The sequence below is a fragment of the Poeciliopsis prolifica genome, unplaced genomic scaffold (assembly GCF_027474105.1).
Source record: "Poeciliopsis prolifica strain line A6 unplaced genomic scaffold, Auburn_PproV2 SCAFFOLD004, whole genome shotgun sequence".
In the NCBI taxonomy this organism is placed as follows: domain Eukaryota; kingdom Metazoa; phylum Chordata; class Actinopteri; order Cyprinodontiformes; family Poeciliidae; genus Poeciliopsis; species Poeciliopsis prolifica.
In genome coordinates this window covers 16,984,039-17,001,447 of record NW_026562379.1, presented here as the reverse complement: position 1 = coordinate 17,001,447, position 17,409 = coordinate 16,984,039, and the positions used below count along the sequence as shown (strand labels likewise).

Here is a 17,409-nt window from a genome sequence, read left to right as displayed (position 1 = left end):
ATAATTTTGTAAGCAATTAATAAAAAAACAATATAACTACACGACAGGATGCAGAACTATAGAAAATAAGGCTGGAGCGCTATTGCGCTAATATGGGAGCTAATTATTGAATTTCCTAACTTTGAAAACATTTAGCACGATTCAGCCCTGAACACTCTGAGACTAAAACGATACATTTCTATAAACAATAAAAAAACAACAATGTGCAGACACAACAGAATAACAGAAAACAATGTAGTAGGTACGCCAGGTAGCTAATGCGCTAATAGGGGAGCTAATGTTTTGGTTAGCAATTTTGCTAACTTTGAACATGTTTAGTCCTTTATACATGGAGACAAAAATCCAATAATTTTGTACATAATCAATACAAATGTTAATTATATGACAGAATTCAGCACAATTGGGAATTATGTAATAGGTATGCTGGACCGCTAATGCGCTAATAGCCGAGCTAATTTTTAGTTTAGCAATTTTCCTCACTTTGAAAACGGTTAGCGCACTTATTTATTGGTCAGATGTTGTTTTAAACTTTAATGTGAAAATCATAATGAAGAAAAAAAAATTATTTTTGGTAATAGTCACATTTTTCCAAAATGTCAAATAAACGTAACTGACAAATATTTTTAGCGACGCATAAAACGTTGAAAGTTCATTAATGTTTGCTTCACTTTTAAGTAAGTGAGGGATGAAGAAGTTTTCCTTGGATTGAAACTCAGGGAAAATCAGCAGGAATCAGGAGTTTTATTTTTAATGTGTGTGTGTCAGCCTCAGGGTTGTGTGTGTGTGTGTGTGTGTGTCAGCCTCAGGGTTGCACTCCAACGGAAAAGACCTCAGACTGTCGGGGTCTTCCGTTCGGTTTTATTGGATTTTATTGGAACATGAGAACCACTCTGTCCTTTTTCTTTTCTCATGACTTTAGTTCATTTTCATTGAACTTTTATTCAATTTCACCTTTTTATTTAGATCAATTCATGAACACAAAATAGATTACATTTAGTTTTATGAGCACACAATAAAGTTAGTTATATTTTTCCCTATTAATTTTTATTGAAGTAAAAAAAAAAATTCTCCCATTTCAGCTTTTGTAATTTTGTTAATTTTAGTCATTTCTTAATATTAAAATATTAGCAGATTAAAAGAAAAATGAAAACTAGTTAGGCTCAACATTTCTCCATTTTATTCAAGATTATTTTTAAATTGTTTACAGTGTAAAATAAAATAAAATTCCTCCAGAACATTCAGATTAAAAAAGGAATATTTATTACCAAAACCGAAGGCGAAGCACAGCTTAAGCTCACTGCAACAGCACAGCATCATGGTTGTGTCCACAGCTCAAGATTATATCAGTAACATCCACGACTGTTAGAGATAAATATTAAAATAACACTCAAATCTACTGTGGAGCACAAAGTTTACAGACATTATTAAGAGCATCTACAGCAGGAGGGCAGCCTCAGTCATGCTCCTTTTCTTGCACTGCAGCGCCACCTAGTGCTTGCCCAGCATGGTTACAGTAGTACAATCAAACAGCAGCGTGAAATGAAACGGGCGCTTCGCATCTCTTCTCCAAAAGCCAAACAAGAACATTCAAGGGAAGATCAAACGATTCCTGGGACCCGAAGTGGAAAAGAAGAAGGTGACGGCGTCGTCCTGGGTTTTTTCTGAAGTATCTGAACTCCACCCGTTTCATTTAAAAGACAGAAACGCACACAGGTCTCTACGACTTTGGACTTTAAGATGTTGGTCGTTACATTCGACTGCTAAATCCCTGCAAGAGTTTATTTCAAGTTTAAAGGAGGAACCAGTTTTGTGTGTTTAAAGGAGAAACTTGTGCATGTTCAGAGTGGCAATCAGACGTTAGGCCTGCCTGAAGTTGGCCAACTTCTTCAAATCTAACAAAATTGGAGTCAAACGTTTGTGCAGCAGTAATGTTCGTTTGCGCCGCCATCATTTTAAAGGTACTGATCAAAGAGTTTCCAGATGTCATCATCTGGAAACTCTTTCAAAGCAAAAGCAGCACAAATTAAAATTTTGCTGCACAAACGTAGCTGCGGTCAATTAACATAGAATTTGTTTGATCTTGTGAAATTTTAATTTGATAGCGGCACAAACGTAGCACAAACATTTGACTCCAATTTTACTAGATCTGGGTAATGAGGGAGTGGGTCTTTAAACTTTAACATCTTCAAAGGAAAAACCAATTTTTTTGTTGCACAAACGTTCGGCACCGATTCTGTTGGCCAACTTCACTCAGACTCCGTTTGAGCTTCAACAAATCCTCTGATTCTGTGGAAGGACGACGTTTCTTCCAAGGTTTTTGCATCAACTCGCGCCACATGACGCAGAAACCTCTGAAGTTTGCTTCACTCAACAGAAACGAACCCGAACCCGGGCGTTCAGAACCGCTCTGGAACACAAAGGAGCCGCATGCGTCCCAAATGAAATCAGGTGGAGTTCCTGTTAAAGGGGGTCGAAACGAACACAGTTCAGGCACAGGAAGTACTAGCGCTAGAGGTCACAGGTCAGCCATGATGTTACATTTTCTCTTCCGTTTCACACGGTTCTGATTGGACATCTGTGGGTCGGTCAGGTTGGTTACGCAGCCGTAGGCACAGAGGGTGCTGCCACCTGTTGGCGGGGAAGGGTAATCCGGTGATGCGGGAGGGGGGGGGGAGAAGGGGGATTGGACAGAGCGTTGCCTAGGCAACGACCCACTGCAGGATGCTGGTGTCTTTCCCGCCGGTGGAGATCAGGTGACTGTCGTCGTGCAGGAAGGCGACGTTGGTCACATGACTGCTGTGGCCGCCGTACTCGTGACTCGGAGCCTGTTTAGAAAAAAGAGAAAGTTACATTTTTCATTATATTTTTGGTGGTTTTAAGAAAAAGGTTGTTTTTTTTTAAATGCAACGATATGAAAAATAATTTAATAGAAGTTAAAAAAAAAATTAATTACAACCGTAATTACAAAATTTCAAATTGTTTTTTGAAATGCTTGTTTTTCTGATTTTTAATTTCTCAAGCTGCACACTAGCATAGCATAGCTAGCATAGCATAGCTAGGAAACGTCCAGCAGCCATGCTTTAGAAAACACTGCTACAAAAATCCCTGCAGCCTCTAAAATCAAAAGATATGAAACAACATTTATGCTGAACAACCTTGATAGTTACAAGTTATGGTGTTTTATTTAGTTGGCAAATTATAACAGAACCCAGAATTTTTCCCCCTTAACGCTACAGAAGGAAAATTTTATAAATGTTTTTTCACATATTTATGAAAACTGTAAAATAATCTGTGAAGATCGAGTTCCTCCCTGCGGTTCTATCGCCATCTGCAGAAATACATCATTCAGAGCCAGGAGGAGGGAGTCAGCGTCGTCAATCAACTTGTGTGTGGGTTGCTAAATGCGGTAGTGTTAGAGAAACAACTTACAGGAAAGCAGTTTATTCTGTGTTAGCTGTGGCTATGCTAAGTAGCCTGATGTTCACTTCAGCTTGTGGGGAACTACCTGAAGGGTGAGCAGCATATACACCAACCTGATTGACATCGCTGGTTGTTTGCGGTCGTCAGGACATAGTGACACTTAAATATGTAAGAAAAACATTGCTTCTAAAAGATTAAATTAAGAGTGAAGCGTCAATTTTCTTCTAAGAAAGTTTAGTGAAATATTTCCTCATGCAGTCCACATGTTTCTGTTTACTGTGTGTTTATAGGAAAATCTAGATCTCAAGAGTCTTAGCTGGTCATTTCAGCATTTGGTTTTACGGCTCAATGAAAACGGCGAAACACCTGGTAGAAAATGTGAACTTTGCACATCTGGTTTTCCTCCAGCACTTCAAAAAAATCTGGAAGAATTTTATTTTCAAGCTTTCAATTGCGTTTATGACCCAGTAATTGATTTACAGAGTGTTTATGTAAAGCCGATGGAGAGCAGACTGAAAGTGACCGACCCTTGGTTGGGAGCAGGGGAAGGAGAACAACTGCACTTTGCCAAAGTCGTCAGCAGAGGCCATCAGGGAGCCATCGTGTGACCTGCAAACGGCGTTGATGTCCGTGCCGTCGGCTCCGTCTGGCCAAATTCCTGGAAAACAAAAAGTTAGGAAGGCATGTCTTATAACAAGACATTTTCCCATGTTACAATAAAATAATCTGCCAATTGAACTAGTATTTTTTTGTCATTAATAAGGAATTACTGACTTAAAACTTAACCATATGTCTTGCATGTTAGCAGACTTGAAATAAGTCAGAACTAAGACTTATGCACTACAAACCAGACCAAAAATACTTGGTAAGGTTTTGTGTTTTTGCAGTGTATGCAACCCGTGAGGCTTTGCATCAGCAGAAGTATTTGGTTTTAGTTTTCGTCTTGGAGGCGTACCGAAGGCGTTGAAGCTCAGAGTGCAGGTGGAGGTGGCCCACTCCAGGTTGCGCACCGTGTCCATGTTGGTCACGTGTTTACCACTGAATGCCTCCCCTGGACATTACAAAAATAATTACAAAACCAAAAAGCTACACATAAGGTTTCCCATGTTTGGAGAAAACAGGAAAATGCATGAGACATACAGAAGAGGATCTCGTAGTCTCCTGAGTTGGTGACGAGGTACTGGCTGTCTGCAGACCAGTCCAGATGGGTGACGAAGCTGGAGTGACCCTGAAAAGCCCAAACAAATCAGAATAATTCCAGTTTAAATCTCAGTTTTTCTTCATTGCTGAAAATGTTTTCAGTCTTTCTCAAACTGTGACCACCAGGCGCCCTCTGGTGGTCGGCAGGGTACTGCATGTAACTGACTGTTAGCTTAGCAAAAGATTGTGTTAAAAATAATCCACTTATAATGGACAAGTGGCTTAAAACCAGGTCACACAAAAGAAAAAGCGAAGATATCGGAGGAAAGAAAACCACGTGAGGAATATTTAGGAGGTCAAGTCATTCACCAGCGATCCGATTCTTTTGAACAGCTCTGTCATGAACGAGTCTCGGTGAGAACTGTTCTTTGATGACGCTGCTCTGCTCACGTCAACAACTGCTTCTTTTATTTAATTAAAAATGATTACATGAATTAATTAAATACAATTTATGGAATTGGTGGATAATTTTCAAGTCCATTTTTCTTTAATTGAGCTTTTAAATTACAAACAGCCACAAAATGTTAATTCACTCAACAATTGATGACAAATAGAAACTTATTGTTTAAATTTCCATGCATTTGATGTAACTGGAAAACTTTTAGAATCTGTAAATAACTCAAATGGCCCCAAATAGACGAGTTAATGGTTTTGGTTCTCATTGGGATAAACAAAGAAAAACAACAATAAGAACGTTAAAGAGAGCAACGTTTTCAATCCAGGTTGCTTTTCTGAACAGGACAGTTTCTGTGAGTGTTTTTTTAAAAATGGCTCAAGAGGATTTCAGCCTGGCAAAGTTTGAGAAACACTGATCTCTGTTAAGGGTAGAGAATCTGGACTTGCGGTGCATTTCCCCACGCGGCTGTACTTCTTGCCGTTCTCGCTCACAGCGTAGATGTAGACGAAGTTGTCATGGGAAGCAACAGCCAGGAAGTTACCGTCTGCAAACACAAACGGATCAGAGAGCAGCTTGGACAGAAACATTTCTGGAGACGTCTGGGAGTTCACCTGGAGAGTATTTGACGTTTGAGATGATCTCGTTGCCGTCTGTGTGCATAGAAACTAAATCCCGGGTGTCGGTGTCCAGCACCAGCCACCTGAAACGACAGGAAGTGTTCACTGGCAACACCCAGTGAACAGCAGAGCCAATAGATGCAGCAACGCTTCATTTCCTGGCTCCAAAAACCACAAGAAATATAAATATTTTGTTTTTAGCTTAATCAATCTTATACTGAACCGACGCCTGGTTACTATTCAGTAATTGTAGATTTTTTTGTAGAGTTTAGCTAAAATATTAAAAGAAAAAGCAGCAGGAGAAGCTTCAGTATCTGCAGAATGCTACTTTATATGCTATTGGTTGGCATTTGCTCTGTAGCCAATCCAGGAGAGCCACTAATTCCCCTTGATGCTGATTGGCTGTTACTTGTGATGAAAAACTCAGATAATGTTAGATTAATGTCAGAACATTTCTGAATTTGAAAAGTCAAAATTGACTCTTTTTTTGGAAGTATTTATTTACAGACAAAAAAAAGCTATTTGGAAATAATTTTGCCATTTTTCAAATATATTTGGAAAATAAATACTTGTTAAATTTTGTGTTTGTGCTGTGTAGGAAATTTAATTTTGTAGCAAAAACAAATATTTTTGTTCTCTAAAATATATAGAAATAATTGGGAAGCAATGATGGAGTCGCTGTCTGAATTTTGTGTTTTTCCAGAGGTCTAGTTGTAGAGTTGCAGCTGGATCCGTGGACCAACCTTCCAGTCATGGTTCCCACAGCCAGAACGGCGCCACTGGGATGGAAACCTGCAGACCTTGCTGGATCCTGAACAACAACCAAAATTCTAATTATCCACGTTAGTTAGCTGGGTTAGGCTTTGCTGCTCCGTTTTTGCTGCTCCTTTCACCTCCACGGTCTTGCTCCAGAGCGGCTGGTGGGTGCTGGTGTCCCACAGGTGGACCTGCTTGTCCTGAGAGCAGGTAACGAACTGGTCCATGGAGGGGTGGACGTCCAGACCCCACAGCTCGTCTGTGTGGCCCTGGAAACACACGGTGGGGTTAAAACAGGAGGTCGTCTGATGCTAACGGTTGCTGACAGATGCTGACAAAAAAAAAAACAACAGATGTTGACAAAAGGACACAAACGGAGCTCATGGATGTAACAGATGCTAACAAACGCTACTGAATGCTAATAAGACCAATGGATGCTAATAAAAGCCAATGGGAGCTAACAAATGCTAACAAAAGCCAACGGAAAGATGCAAACAGAAGCTAACGGACAACAAAAGAAGCTTTCAGAAGCTAAGAATCGCCAATGGAAGGTAATGGATGGCAACAGAAGCAATCCAAGGCTAACAAATGCTAACGGAAGCTAACATTAGAAGCTAACGTATGCTAACAGAGTGTACCTGTACGATGGGGGTCAGGGTGTCGGGGAAGGCCGCTCTGACGATGGCGTTCTTGGTGGTTCCGACGAACAGCTCACCTGGTTTCCCCTCAGCCAGAGCCCGGACCGGGCCGAGCGACTCGCCCACCTGGACGCACAGAGAGAGGGAGAGGAGACGATTGTTCAGGAAGAAGACACACACCAACTGGTTAAACTGGTTATTGTTACTGGAACCAACTATTGCAGGGATATCAGTGATTTATATTCATAAAAAAAAATAGTTTACTGTTAAAGATGATTTAAATACGGAACCTGAAAAGGAAAGAAGAAAATATAAACATAAAGGGGTGAAATGGAGTGACAGAATTAAAGACATAAAGGAAAAGAAAGAGAAAGAAAGAAGTATGTGAGTGAAAAAGGAGAATAAGAAAAGGAAAGAACGTTTAGATAAAGGTTGGAAAAACAAATATTTTCCTGCTCCAGACTTTTATTTCAGATTATTTTCTCTGACCAACTGGATAATTTCACATTAAACAACAAGCAGAAACATGAATCTATTCTTTCTGCCCATGTGCTTCACCCCTCTTTGTTCCTCTACCTCCATCTCCGCCTGCTTCCTGTAGTTGCGGTCCCACAGCGCCACCTTGCGGTCTTTCCCGCCTCCGGACACCATGGTACCGTCCTTCAGGACGCAAACGGAGAAGATGCCGCCTTCATGTGCGCCCGACACCACCTGGCTGATGCGGTTACCGCCTGATAACACGCACACACACACACACACACACACACACACACACACACACACACACACACACACACACACACACACACACACACACACACACACACACACACACACACACGATGGATGATGCTACGTTCGCAGAGTGACCTTCCATCAGAGAAAAGGAGCACGCCCAACCTTTGGCCCAGATGTAGAGGTTCCCACTGGAGTCTCCTGTGATGGCGTCGCCGTTTTCAGCAAAGGCCACACACAGAACGTACTTTGGTTTCTCGTGTTTCTATGGAAATGGATCAAAAAATGTGCTGGTTTAATGGTTTTTTATCAAGTTTTTACACTTAGAATCAACATTTGCAACACAAATAAGCAAAAAACTAAGTTCAGCAGCGAGAATAAATGTATTTTAAAAGGTTTGGACTGAGATGATTTTAGCTTCAGTTTGATTCTCATCTCCCTTCAGTGCTCAATGTGGGATTTCTCCCATTGAGCTTGATTTCTCAGGATCAATTTACTCTTTTTCTCAAGTAAAACATATTCATCCAAGAAATTACTCAAGAGTAAAAAACGTATTTGGTAAAATGTCTCAGTAACAAATCAATTTATCAATCATTTTATATTTAAAAATTACATCAGATGGAACAACACATGAAATTAAGTGGAAATTTTGTTATTTCAAAAACCAAAATGACAATAATTAATAGGATGGCCAGTTTTCTTCAGGCTTAAACATTTTTAATATTAAATCTCTGATGTTTGTGGCGGTTCTACCTCAAACAGCCCCTGCCTCTTGGTGAGCGAGTTTCCCTCCATGGTCCAGAAGTTGATGTGCGACTTTCCACAGGTGACGATCAGATTCGTGTCCATGGGATGAAACACGGCAGCCAGCACAGAGTCGTTGGAGCACTGCAACAGCAAACATTACACTGTCATCTGCAGCTTATTTGGAGTTTTCATCAGTTGATAATAAACTGAAGTGATGATTTATTGAACAGCCAGGCAGAGTTTACCTTCACTTCAGCGAGTTGTTTCTCTTTCTGCCAGTTCCAGACTGACAGGATGTGATCGTTGGCGTCATCCACAGCACAGAGGAAGGAGCCGCCGTTCTGAGTGGAGAAAGAGGAAGAAAAAAAAAAATCACAAAGATATAAAAACTGATTTCCAGCTGGTTCATTATTAGGCCCACTGCAGACAGGGAAAACAATCGTGTTCATTTCCACCAAAAAAATATGATTTTTTAGATTCATCTCAGAAATTTTCTAGGAAAGAACTTTGAAATTTCTGAGTTTGAAAAGCCAATAAGATTGCTTGGAAAAATGTAAAAATTTGCGATTAATCAGAAATTTTCTAGAGCAAAACAAGGAAACATCTAAGTTTGAAAAGTCTAAAATTTGCATGAAATAAAAGAAACATTTTGAGATAAATCTCAAACTTTCTAGCAGAACAAAACAGAAATTTCTGGGTTTGAAAAATTTAACATTTGCTTAAAGAAATACAGAAATGTTTAGATTAATCTAAAGATTTCAAGAAACAAAATGTGACAATTTCAGATTTTCAAAAGTCTAAAACATCCTTGAAAAAGACTTAAATATGTAGTTTCATAAAAAATTTACTAGAAACAAAACATGAAAAGTTTACAATTTCATTGAAAAAAAAATTAACTTTTTACATTAATCTCAGAAATGCTCAGGTTTCTAGGAAACTTTGAAAAAATTACTTGGAAAAAAAAAATCCACAAGTTTGAGATTAACCAAATATTTTCTAGATACGAAACGTGAAAATTTCTGGGTTTGAAAAGTTGAACATTTACCTCTTATTATTTTTGGTAAAATGTGAGATTTTTGGTGTAAAATGGGACATTTCCTGCTCTACGGAAGCCCTTTCATGCCGTTCAGAAGCCGCTTACCGACTTGGAGAAAGAGACGCAGGTGACGGCTCTGTCGAACGCGCCCATGCCGATCACATGCAGCGTGTTGAGGCTCACCGAGTCCCAGATCCGAACGTGAGGCGCGAGAAGCTGAAGAGGAGCAACAAACACATCACCACAGCACTAAAGAGCATTTACTGAAGAAAACCACAATCCCAGCCAGACAACATATTTTATTAATTCCATTTCCAGTTGAAATATTTTCCTTGTGTCCTAAGCAACATTTTTATTGGAAAATTATTTTATCAAAGCTCTTGAAAGATTGTTTCTAAGCTCTTGAACATTTTTGTTTAGCTTTACAAAAAAACCCAAACAGGAATAAATGAACAAAGCTGAGGTTGGGTTAATGAAACGAACAGACGTGTGGCGTTCACTTTACCTTTCCATCCTTGGAGTTTCCAGCCACCTGACCCGTCGCTATGGTGACCATGTCAGGATGAACGCTCAGGCTGAGGAGAGCGAAGGCGAAAAACGAGTCACATCTTTCACAACCACCGTTTGCAAGATGCATTTGGAAAAAAGGAAAGTTTTTCAAGCAAAACAACAACAACGAATCAACATTTTCATGTTGATGTGACATAAAAATCAACATTCAGCAAATATAATTGACAGCAGGAGAAAAAACGGCAGTCGGGTTTTTTCCCAGCATGCCTCAGGAGGTGTTCAGTGTTTACAGCTGATTAGATCATAGATTTAATTAGATAAACAGACACTTTTCACACAAAAAGTAAAAACTTCTGTGGACACAAAAAAAACCTAAATCTCACAAGGTGTTTTTTTCCGTTTAGTTTCTGTTGCTCCTGTCTTATTTATTCATTTTTGTTTTTAGAGGCGATTTTATGTTTTAGGCACAGAATCTATTAAATAAAGGATTAAAGGATTTCTCAAACATACATGAAATTATCAAAGCAACATCCCAGGTATGTTTCATAACATAATGACATAATATAAAGGTAAAAAAAAGTCAATATTAAACGATACTTTTCATAGAAGTTACGTTTCTGTGGAGAATTTGAAATAAGAATAAAACAAGTCATTTTCAGACCTGAAAATGAGCAAAAAAAGACCATAAAAATAGTTCTAAAAATGGGAATTAATTCAAAAGTCCTGAAGAAAGGCGAGTAAAGTTTGAGGAGGTTTAAAACTGCGACTGGGAGCTTTCCCAGAAAAGTCTGATTTATACTGGTAACAACAGGAAATTGTGAAGATTCCTCTGGTGGAAGGAAGAAAGAGATGGTGGTTTTCTGATCAGGTGGTGAACTCAGACCATTAAGGGAGAAATTATGCAATTGGATCCTTCTGTGTGAAAACTGAGTGCTTCAAATTGAAAGTTTTTCTTGGAAAAATTCAACTGCTTGGTGATCAAGTCTGAACTGGATGCTATTGAATCTGTTAGCCATAAAATCATGCAACTTGAAATGATAATATATTGATGGCAACACGGCAATTTAGAGGGAAAAAAACATTTTTGAAATAGATTGATGCAATTTTTCATATTTAAAACTGTTTTTGCATAACATAATCTACAACAGGATGTTGCTACTGACAGAAACGCCAAAGAAGATGACAGGAAGTGGTAGCAGGATGATGGTCTGTTTTGTTTTTTCTTCTGGCTCCATCAGAGCTGTCACAGCTCATAAAAAGTTATTTTTATGAACTTTTTGTCAATGCTAGATTGACAAAAAGTTATTTGTCAATCTAACATGTTGAATCCTTCGCTCTTATGTAAATTTGCCCAAAACGCCACAAAAGTAGCCCTTCCTAAGTAGGCCAGGCTTGTTGCTGTGGAAATAGTAATGAATTTTACTGGATGATCAATTGTCCCAGAAATTATTGAGTTCATTTTAAATTAATACCAGTGACTGAACTATAAATATAATCTCATGCAACTGTAGCTGCCATGACTTTTAATCATTTACTCATGTCTAATTTTAATTTAATTTCTTATAAAATATAAACATTTTGTCGACATCAGCAGAATAGCAACAAAGATTTGCACAGATTTGTGTTACGGCAGCAGTAAACATCCTTCCACAGGCTTTATTAAGGAATCGAAGTTTGTTTCCTCACCATTTGACGTCGTCGTTGTGTCCCAGGTAATGTCTCTGCTGCTGCTCCTCCGTGTTGTACAGAACCACCACCGAAGCGTTGAAGTACACAATCTCCCCGGTGGGCAGCAGGTAGAGGTTGCAGCGGCAGTCGCGGCCGCGGTAGCCGTAGCTAGCCCACCATTTAGTTAGGGAAGGTGACTGAAGCAGTAAAGATCGGCAGGAAGCCATTTTGTACACAAGACATCAACAAACAAAGATGGATGCCAAAGCTGGGGGTTAATTTGTGCTTCAAAACCCAATCTGATTGGACGCTGGGAAAGACTATTGTTGTATTCAGGTTGTGCTAAAAGGGGCTAGCTTATCAGCAAGGCTAAAATAGCATTGCAATGCTAAACATGTAGCAGCAGCACAGATGCTAATGCTAATGTTAGCAGCCACAATTTCTAAAGAAGCTGAAAATGGAAGGAAAAGAAGTTCATACCAATCTAATGGTTGAAGAACCTAAATAACAGATAAATGTATTTGTTGTTGAGCTCATATCTATTTGATGATTTAGCAGCAAAAAGGGGAGTTGAACTGAAATTTTTTTTTATCATTTTGTTGACATGGTTTTAGATTAAAATGAGGTTAATTAATTAAAGACTGAAATGAACTCAATTGATTAATTACATGAGGTTTTTGACAAGTGGATAAAATCTAAAGTGGTGATGAAATAATAATAAAAAAAAAACCACAGCAAGTTACTAACAATGCTATTAACAATAAAACAGTTTGTAAAAGACCCTGAAATTACATTAGTACATGTTTAATCAAACACTATTTAAAATCCAATTAAAAAAATCTAATTAAATGTTTTTCAATATATAAAAATATATTTCTCATCCATTGTTTTGACCATAGGTAGAGTCCCTCAGGATACACCCACTGCAGCTTCAGCTTTTTCTCCGGCAGCGCCACCTTCTGGTCCAGGCTGAAACCGTCCCGCTGCTGGTCTGGGACGTGAATGGTGACGGGACGACCGCGGAGGAACATCCTCACGTAGCCGTCCTCTGGAGGAGAGAAATGTTTTTAAACATGCACACAGAGTGAATCAGTGGGCAAACGGAGAGAAAAGTATGAAACTGAATGGAAGAAGCTATAAAAATCCAGAAAAAAAAAAACTTTAAATTTACTGTTTCGGTCATTATTAAACATTTACTTTTACATCAAATCAGGAAAAAAAGGAGCTGAAGTCTGATTTTCCCTCCAAACAACAAAGTCGTTTAATCTGTACACCATTTAAAGGTTTTTCACATTTTCTCATGCTAAACCACAAAATGTATTAATTCATTTTACACGGATTTTAGGTGATGGACCAAAATAAAAGTAGCATAAAATTAAAGAGACTTGGAGACTTTTTAAACTTCACCTGTGAAAATCTCTAAGCACAATTTTGCTTTTGCTCAAACTTTTAATGTTGTACCTGCAGCATTTTAATTGGAGATGTTAAAGTAAACAGGGTTTTGGAAAAAAAAGATAGAAATATATATATAATAACTTTTTACAAGGCTTATTTATTCAACACCTTGTCTTGGTTTATTAAGATATACACTGAAGTTTGTAGAAAAATTAAAAAACTTAAAAGGCACTCCACACAGAAAGTCAAAAAACAAAAAAAAATATTTATACATAGATCATTTTACCTGCATTGTAGGTGCATTCTTTGGATTTACTGAAAAAAAGAGAACACAGAATAAAGGATCAACCATCTGATCAGCAGAATTAAGTCATTTTCCACTCTGAAGATTAAAAATGCTTAAAAAGTTGAGCCTTGGATTCCAGAGAGTCCATCAAGCATGCATGAAATGGAGCAGCAAATATGGAGCTCCATTATTTGGCCCTCGCTACATCATTTCCTCTCCAGGCTTCGACCCTCACTACTTAATTTGACCTGACAGCGAGAGAAAACATGGGAGTCAGCAGAAACATGAAGTGGAGCTCAGCGATCAGCTGCAGAACTCGTGAATAAATGATTAGATTAAAGATATCAGCTGCTGCGGCTCCGACCCGGCAGACAGGCTGCAGACCCGGCGGACAGGCTGCAGACCCGGCGGACAGGCTGCAGACCCGGCGGACAGGCTGCAGACCCGCCGGACAGGCTGCAGACCCGCCGGACAGGCTGCAGACCCGGCGGACAGGCTGCAGACCCGGCGGACAGGCTGCAGACCCGGCGGACAGGCTGCAGACCCGGCGGACAGGCTGCAGACCCGCCGGACAGGCTGCAGACCCGCCGGACAGGCTGCAGACCACTGCAGGTGTTTGGAGCATAAAGTCGCAGCTCTGATGAAACACAGCCACAGATTTTAAAAATGTATTAAAAACACTGGAAATAATCTATTAGCACACACAGCTAGCATCCACCTTTACAAAAATTATTTCTTTAAAAAAAACCTAACTTATTAAAATGTTCAAGGAATATAATGGCATAATAATAAAGCAAGAACACATCCTCAAAGGTCATTAAACTTTAAATTAAGCTGAGCTGGACGACATTTTAATGAAATGAAGTCTTTCAGAAAAACACCAGGCTGAAAAATTTTACCATCCAGTTTATGGTAAAAGATGGAAAAAAGAGAAAAAACATAAATCGTGCAAAGTTATTGAGCTCATTTTAATTTATCACATGATTGATTTATCTCAACATCTTAGTGATGTCAATCATGCTCTTGTATGCGCTGTTCGAGGAATATGTAAACAATTTTTTCTTATAAAAGTTACATTCCTGTTTTAAGACTGATCTGTTTTGAAACTTTTTCTCTCCTGTCCTCAGGCTTCGATCTCTTTTGATAAAAAGAGAAAACACTGAAGGTTTTGTGCTCCAATGTTCCCATTAAAAATAAAAGAATGAATTTTGATCAATTATGACACAGAATACAGAGATGCTGTTGTACCCATAGAAAGAGAAGATGACGCACAGCATGAGCCCAAATGTAACGAGAGCAAAGCTCTGCACGTTTATGTTGGTAATCTGTGTTGCTAAATGCAAAATTACAGCGATTCAGCCGAACTCTGTGCTCTGCTGCTCCTGAATCAGCCGTCAGTCAGCCGGCCAGAGCTGCTGCGGTTTGAGCATTTCGCTGGTTGCTGACTGGCAGGACGAGCCGTCAACCAAATCAGCCGCAGCCACAGAAGAAGTGATGACACACAGACTGCCTGCATAAGGGAAGAAGTTTTAACCCAAAAACTGAGAGGTGTGGAGACAGAAAAACCAACCCGGTTGGGAAGGACATAGGAAAGGAAACACTAGTAAAGAAGGAACTCTGAAAACATTGTGTGAAGGCTGATGAGCGAATGCAGAATAAGTTTTGCATGCCCATTTGGGTCTCAACTGCTTCTAAAAACAGGTGAAGCACTTAAAAAAAAATTTAAAAGTAGAAATAAAACCAAGTTTTTGGCTGCAAGTAAATGTTTTTTGGTGTCTGGAAAACAAGCAGTTTATAAAACCTACAAAATGTAACGTCACAAATCAGCAGGAACTGCCTGTTACCTAGCAACCCCAGCGAAGCCCAGTCCTTTACATAGCAGAAGAGCTCCAGCACGGCTGGTCAGCTGGTTTTACCGCTGTACAATGGCTGCTGGAAAAGACGAGTGTTTGTTGACTGACCATCCAGAAACCACTTGCTGCATTCTTGTTGGCTGTGCAGGAGGCGCTACTAATGCTTCTCAAAGATGTGTGTTTGTCTAATTGTACATCTGCCTGCAGCCATTTTCACGTTCGGGTTTAAACGTTGGGTTGGGGTTGTGGCCAGCAGCAGCTTGTTTAGATTTAAAGGGACAGGGCGCTCTAAAACGTCTAAAATCTGAAAGGAAGGCAGAACAAAACCGGCTGAAATCTTTTATTCAAGAACAATTTTTTACAAAAAGTGCAATGAGGGTTTTGAATAGACCTTTTCTAACCTGTTCAGGGAAGCACAATAGGTCTCCTTTATTGAGTCAAAGAAGATGTAAGCCTGTTTCAATATGAGGCGCAGATCAGAGAGCAGATCAGAGAGCAGATGTCTGATCTGGTTCTGGTCCGGTGGAGGCCAGCAGGCTGGGTGTCGGCTCTTTTAACCAGCCACATAAAGGCCCGGTTGTTTGCATGTCGCTGTGGCAGGGAGACGAGGCGTGGCGCGGCTGCAGCCAATCAAAGGCCACGGCTGACTCCGTAATTAGAGCAGAGCTGGCTGGGAAACTGGCAGAAAAACACTGTAAACACCGGCACATCTAAAACCTCTCCGCTGTGAGACGTGAGTGAGTCTCCTGGTTTCCAGGGGGAGATGAACAAACAGAACCTTCATTAACATGCAGAACGTTTTCCGCCTGGATGGCTGCGCTTGGAAAACACACAGGGGAGACGGACGAGCTGCAAGGATGCACCAGGGGAACGCGGTAATCATCCTGTGTACGTTTCTCCAGAGCTACACGTTTCTGATGAACAAACGTCAAGCAGAAACAAAATGGCTGCTGGTTTAAAGTTCAGAGGAGCCAACAATAAGGGCAGCAATCACCATAAAAAAGAAAAAACAGCAGATTTGTGGTGCATGTTAAACTAAAGGACAAAAATAAAACCTGCTGGTAAAATCTTAAAGGTTTCTTTAAACCGCTGCACCATATGGAAGGCAGTTTTATCATTAAATACAGATCTGTATTTAAGGTGGTGGAAAATGTCTTCATAGAGACTCAACATGCCTTCAAATAAAATATGGTGCTATTTTAAGACTTTTAGTTCAATTAGCTGTTGGAAGTGTGGTTTGATTATATGTTCAAACAGCTTGCCGTACCATATTTCTGCTGTAAACATGTCAGTTATTTCAGTTTTCAGCCCTGAAGCAGCGAAACCAGTTCAGAGAGTTTTATTTCAACAAGCCTGCCAAAATTAGGAATAAAAAAATCCCCAAAAAACTCAAACTTCTTAGATGAGCAGGTCAAAGTTCATGTGCTCTGCTTAAATTAAAGACAACTGATCCCTGCTGGTCACCATCCACAAATGAAACCTGAACCCGAAAACAGTCAGGATAATTTATGACATCTTGTCTAACTTTTTCATTTCAGCTTCCATGTTTCATTTTAAGTTTTCTGAGCCATTTGACTTTGCGTTAAAGAATATTTCCAGTCTTTTTTTATCCTCTCGTTCTTCGGATTGGCTTTTCTTAAAGGGATTACTCAAACTAAAAAGGTCGGAAAACAAAGCTGTGAGAAACTGTTGGTGCAGTCAAAGCCGCAGGGAGGAAATGGACATTTCTACCCCACTAATGGTTTGTTGCATCCTTTAAATGCGGGATGATGGGAGCGGTCATCCATCGCCTGATCCATTATGACTTAAGTACTGCAGCCGTCGATTTTATCAACACGTTTTCAGCACAGTTTCACTCAGAAAGCGCAAATTATACAAAATGTTAGAAAATCCTGCAGGATTTATCACGTCTGAAAACAGCTGAATAAGATTCCTTGCTCACAAAATGATTCCAGTGATTTAAAATAAGTTTTATTTAATACTAAATGAAGTAGAATGTGTGGTGAAATAATTTGAACCAGGTTTTTGTTCTGAACAGAGACGTCTAAAGCATGCAGGGCAGCGCGGTCGGAGAAACTCAGCCCAGTTCGCTGCATGTTAAGCAGGAAATATCATCGATTTCAGCACATGCTGCGTTCATAAGCGTAATTA

The 17,409-nt window shown here is 39.6% G+C and overlaps 1 protein-coding gene across 4 annotated transcripts in view; it reads right to left on the bottom strand.

The window, feature by feature from the left end:
• Window positions 1-1,154: 1,154 nt before the first annotated feature.
• The window catches only part of eml2 (EMAP like 2), a 34,128-nt gene continuing 17,873 nt past the window's right edge, over window positions 1,155-17,409 (bottom strand). For all 4 annotated transcript variants that reach the window (XM_055028489.1, XM_055028491.1, XM_055028490.1 and 1 more), the window contains 18 exons: window positions 13,406-13,434; window positions 12,643-12,772; window positions 11,743-11,892; window positions 10,052-10,121; window positions 9,652-9,762; window positions 8,756-8,851; window positions 8,517-8,651; window positions 7,929-8,028; window positions 7,605-7,759; window positions 7,029-7,154; window positions 6,528-6,659; window positions 6,378-6,445; window positions 5,629-5,717; window positions 5,464-5,561; window positions 4,561-4,648; window positions 4,376-4,471; window positions 3,948-4,078; window positions 1,155-2,825 (listed from right to left, as the gene is read on the bottom strand). In XM_055028489.1, coding sequence (XP_054884464.1) covers window positions 2,700-2,825; window positions 3,948-4,078; window positions 4,376-4,471; window positions 4,561-4,648; window positions 5,464-5,561; window positions 5,629-5,717; window positions 6,378-6,445; window positions 6,528-6,659; window positions 7,029-7,154; window positions 7,605-7,759; window positions 7,929-8,028; window positions 8,517-8,651; window positions 8,756-8,851; window positions 9,652-9,762; window positions 10,052-10,121; window positions 11,743-11,892; window positions 12,643-12,772; window positions 13,406-13,434 — 1,930 coding nt within the window. In that variant the 3' untranslated portion in view covers window positions 1,155-2,699. The remainder of the gene's footprint in view (window positions 2,826-3,947; window positions 4,079-4,375; window positions 4,472-4,560; window positions 4,649-5,463; window positions 5,562-5,628; window positions 5,718-6,377; window positions 6,446-6,527; window positions 6,660-7,028; window positions 7,155-7,604; window positions 7,760-7,928; window positions 8,029-8,516; window positions 8,652-8,755; window positions 8,852-9,651; window positions 9,763-10,051; window positions 10,122-11,742; window positions 11,893-12,642; window positions 12,773-13,405; window positions 13,435-17,409) is intronic.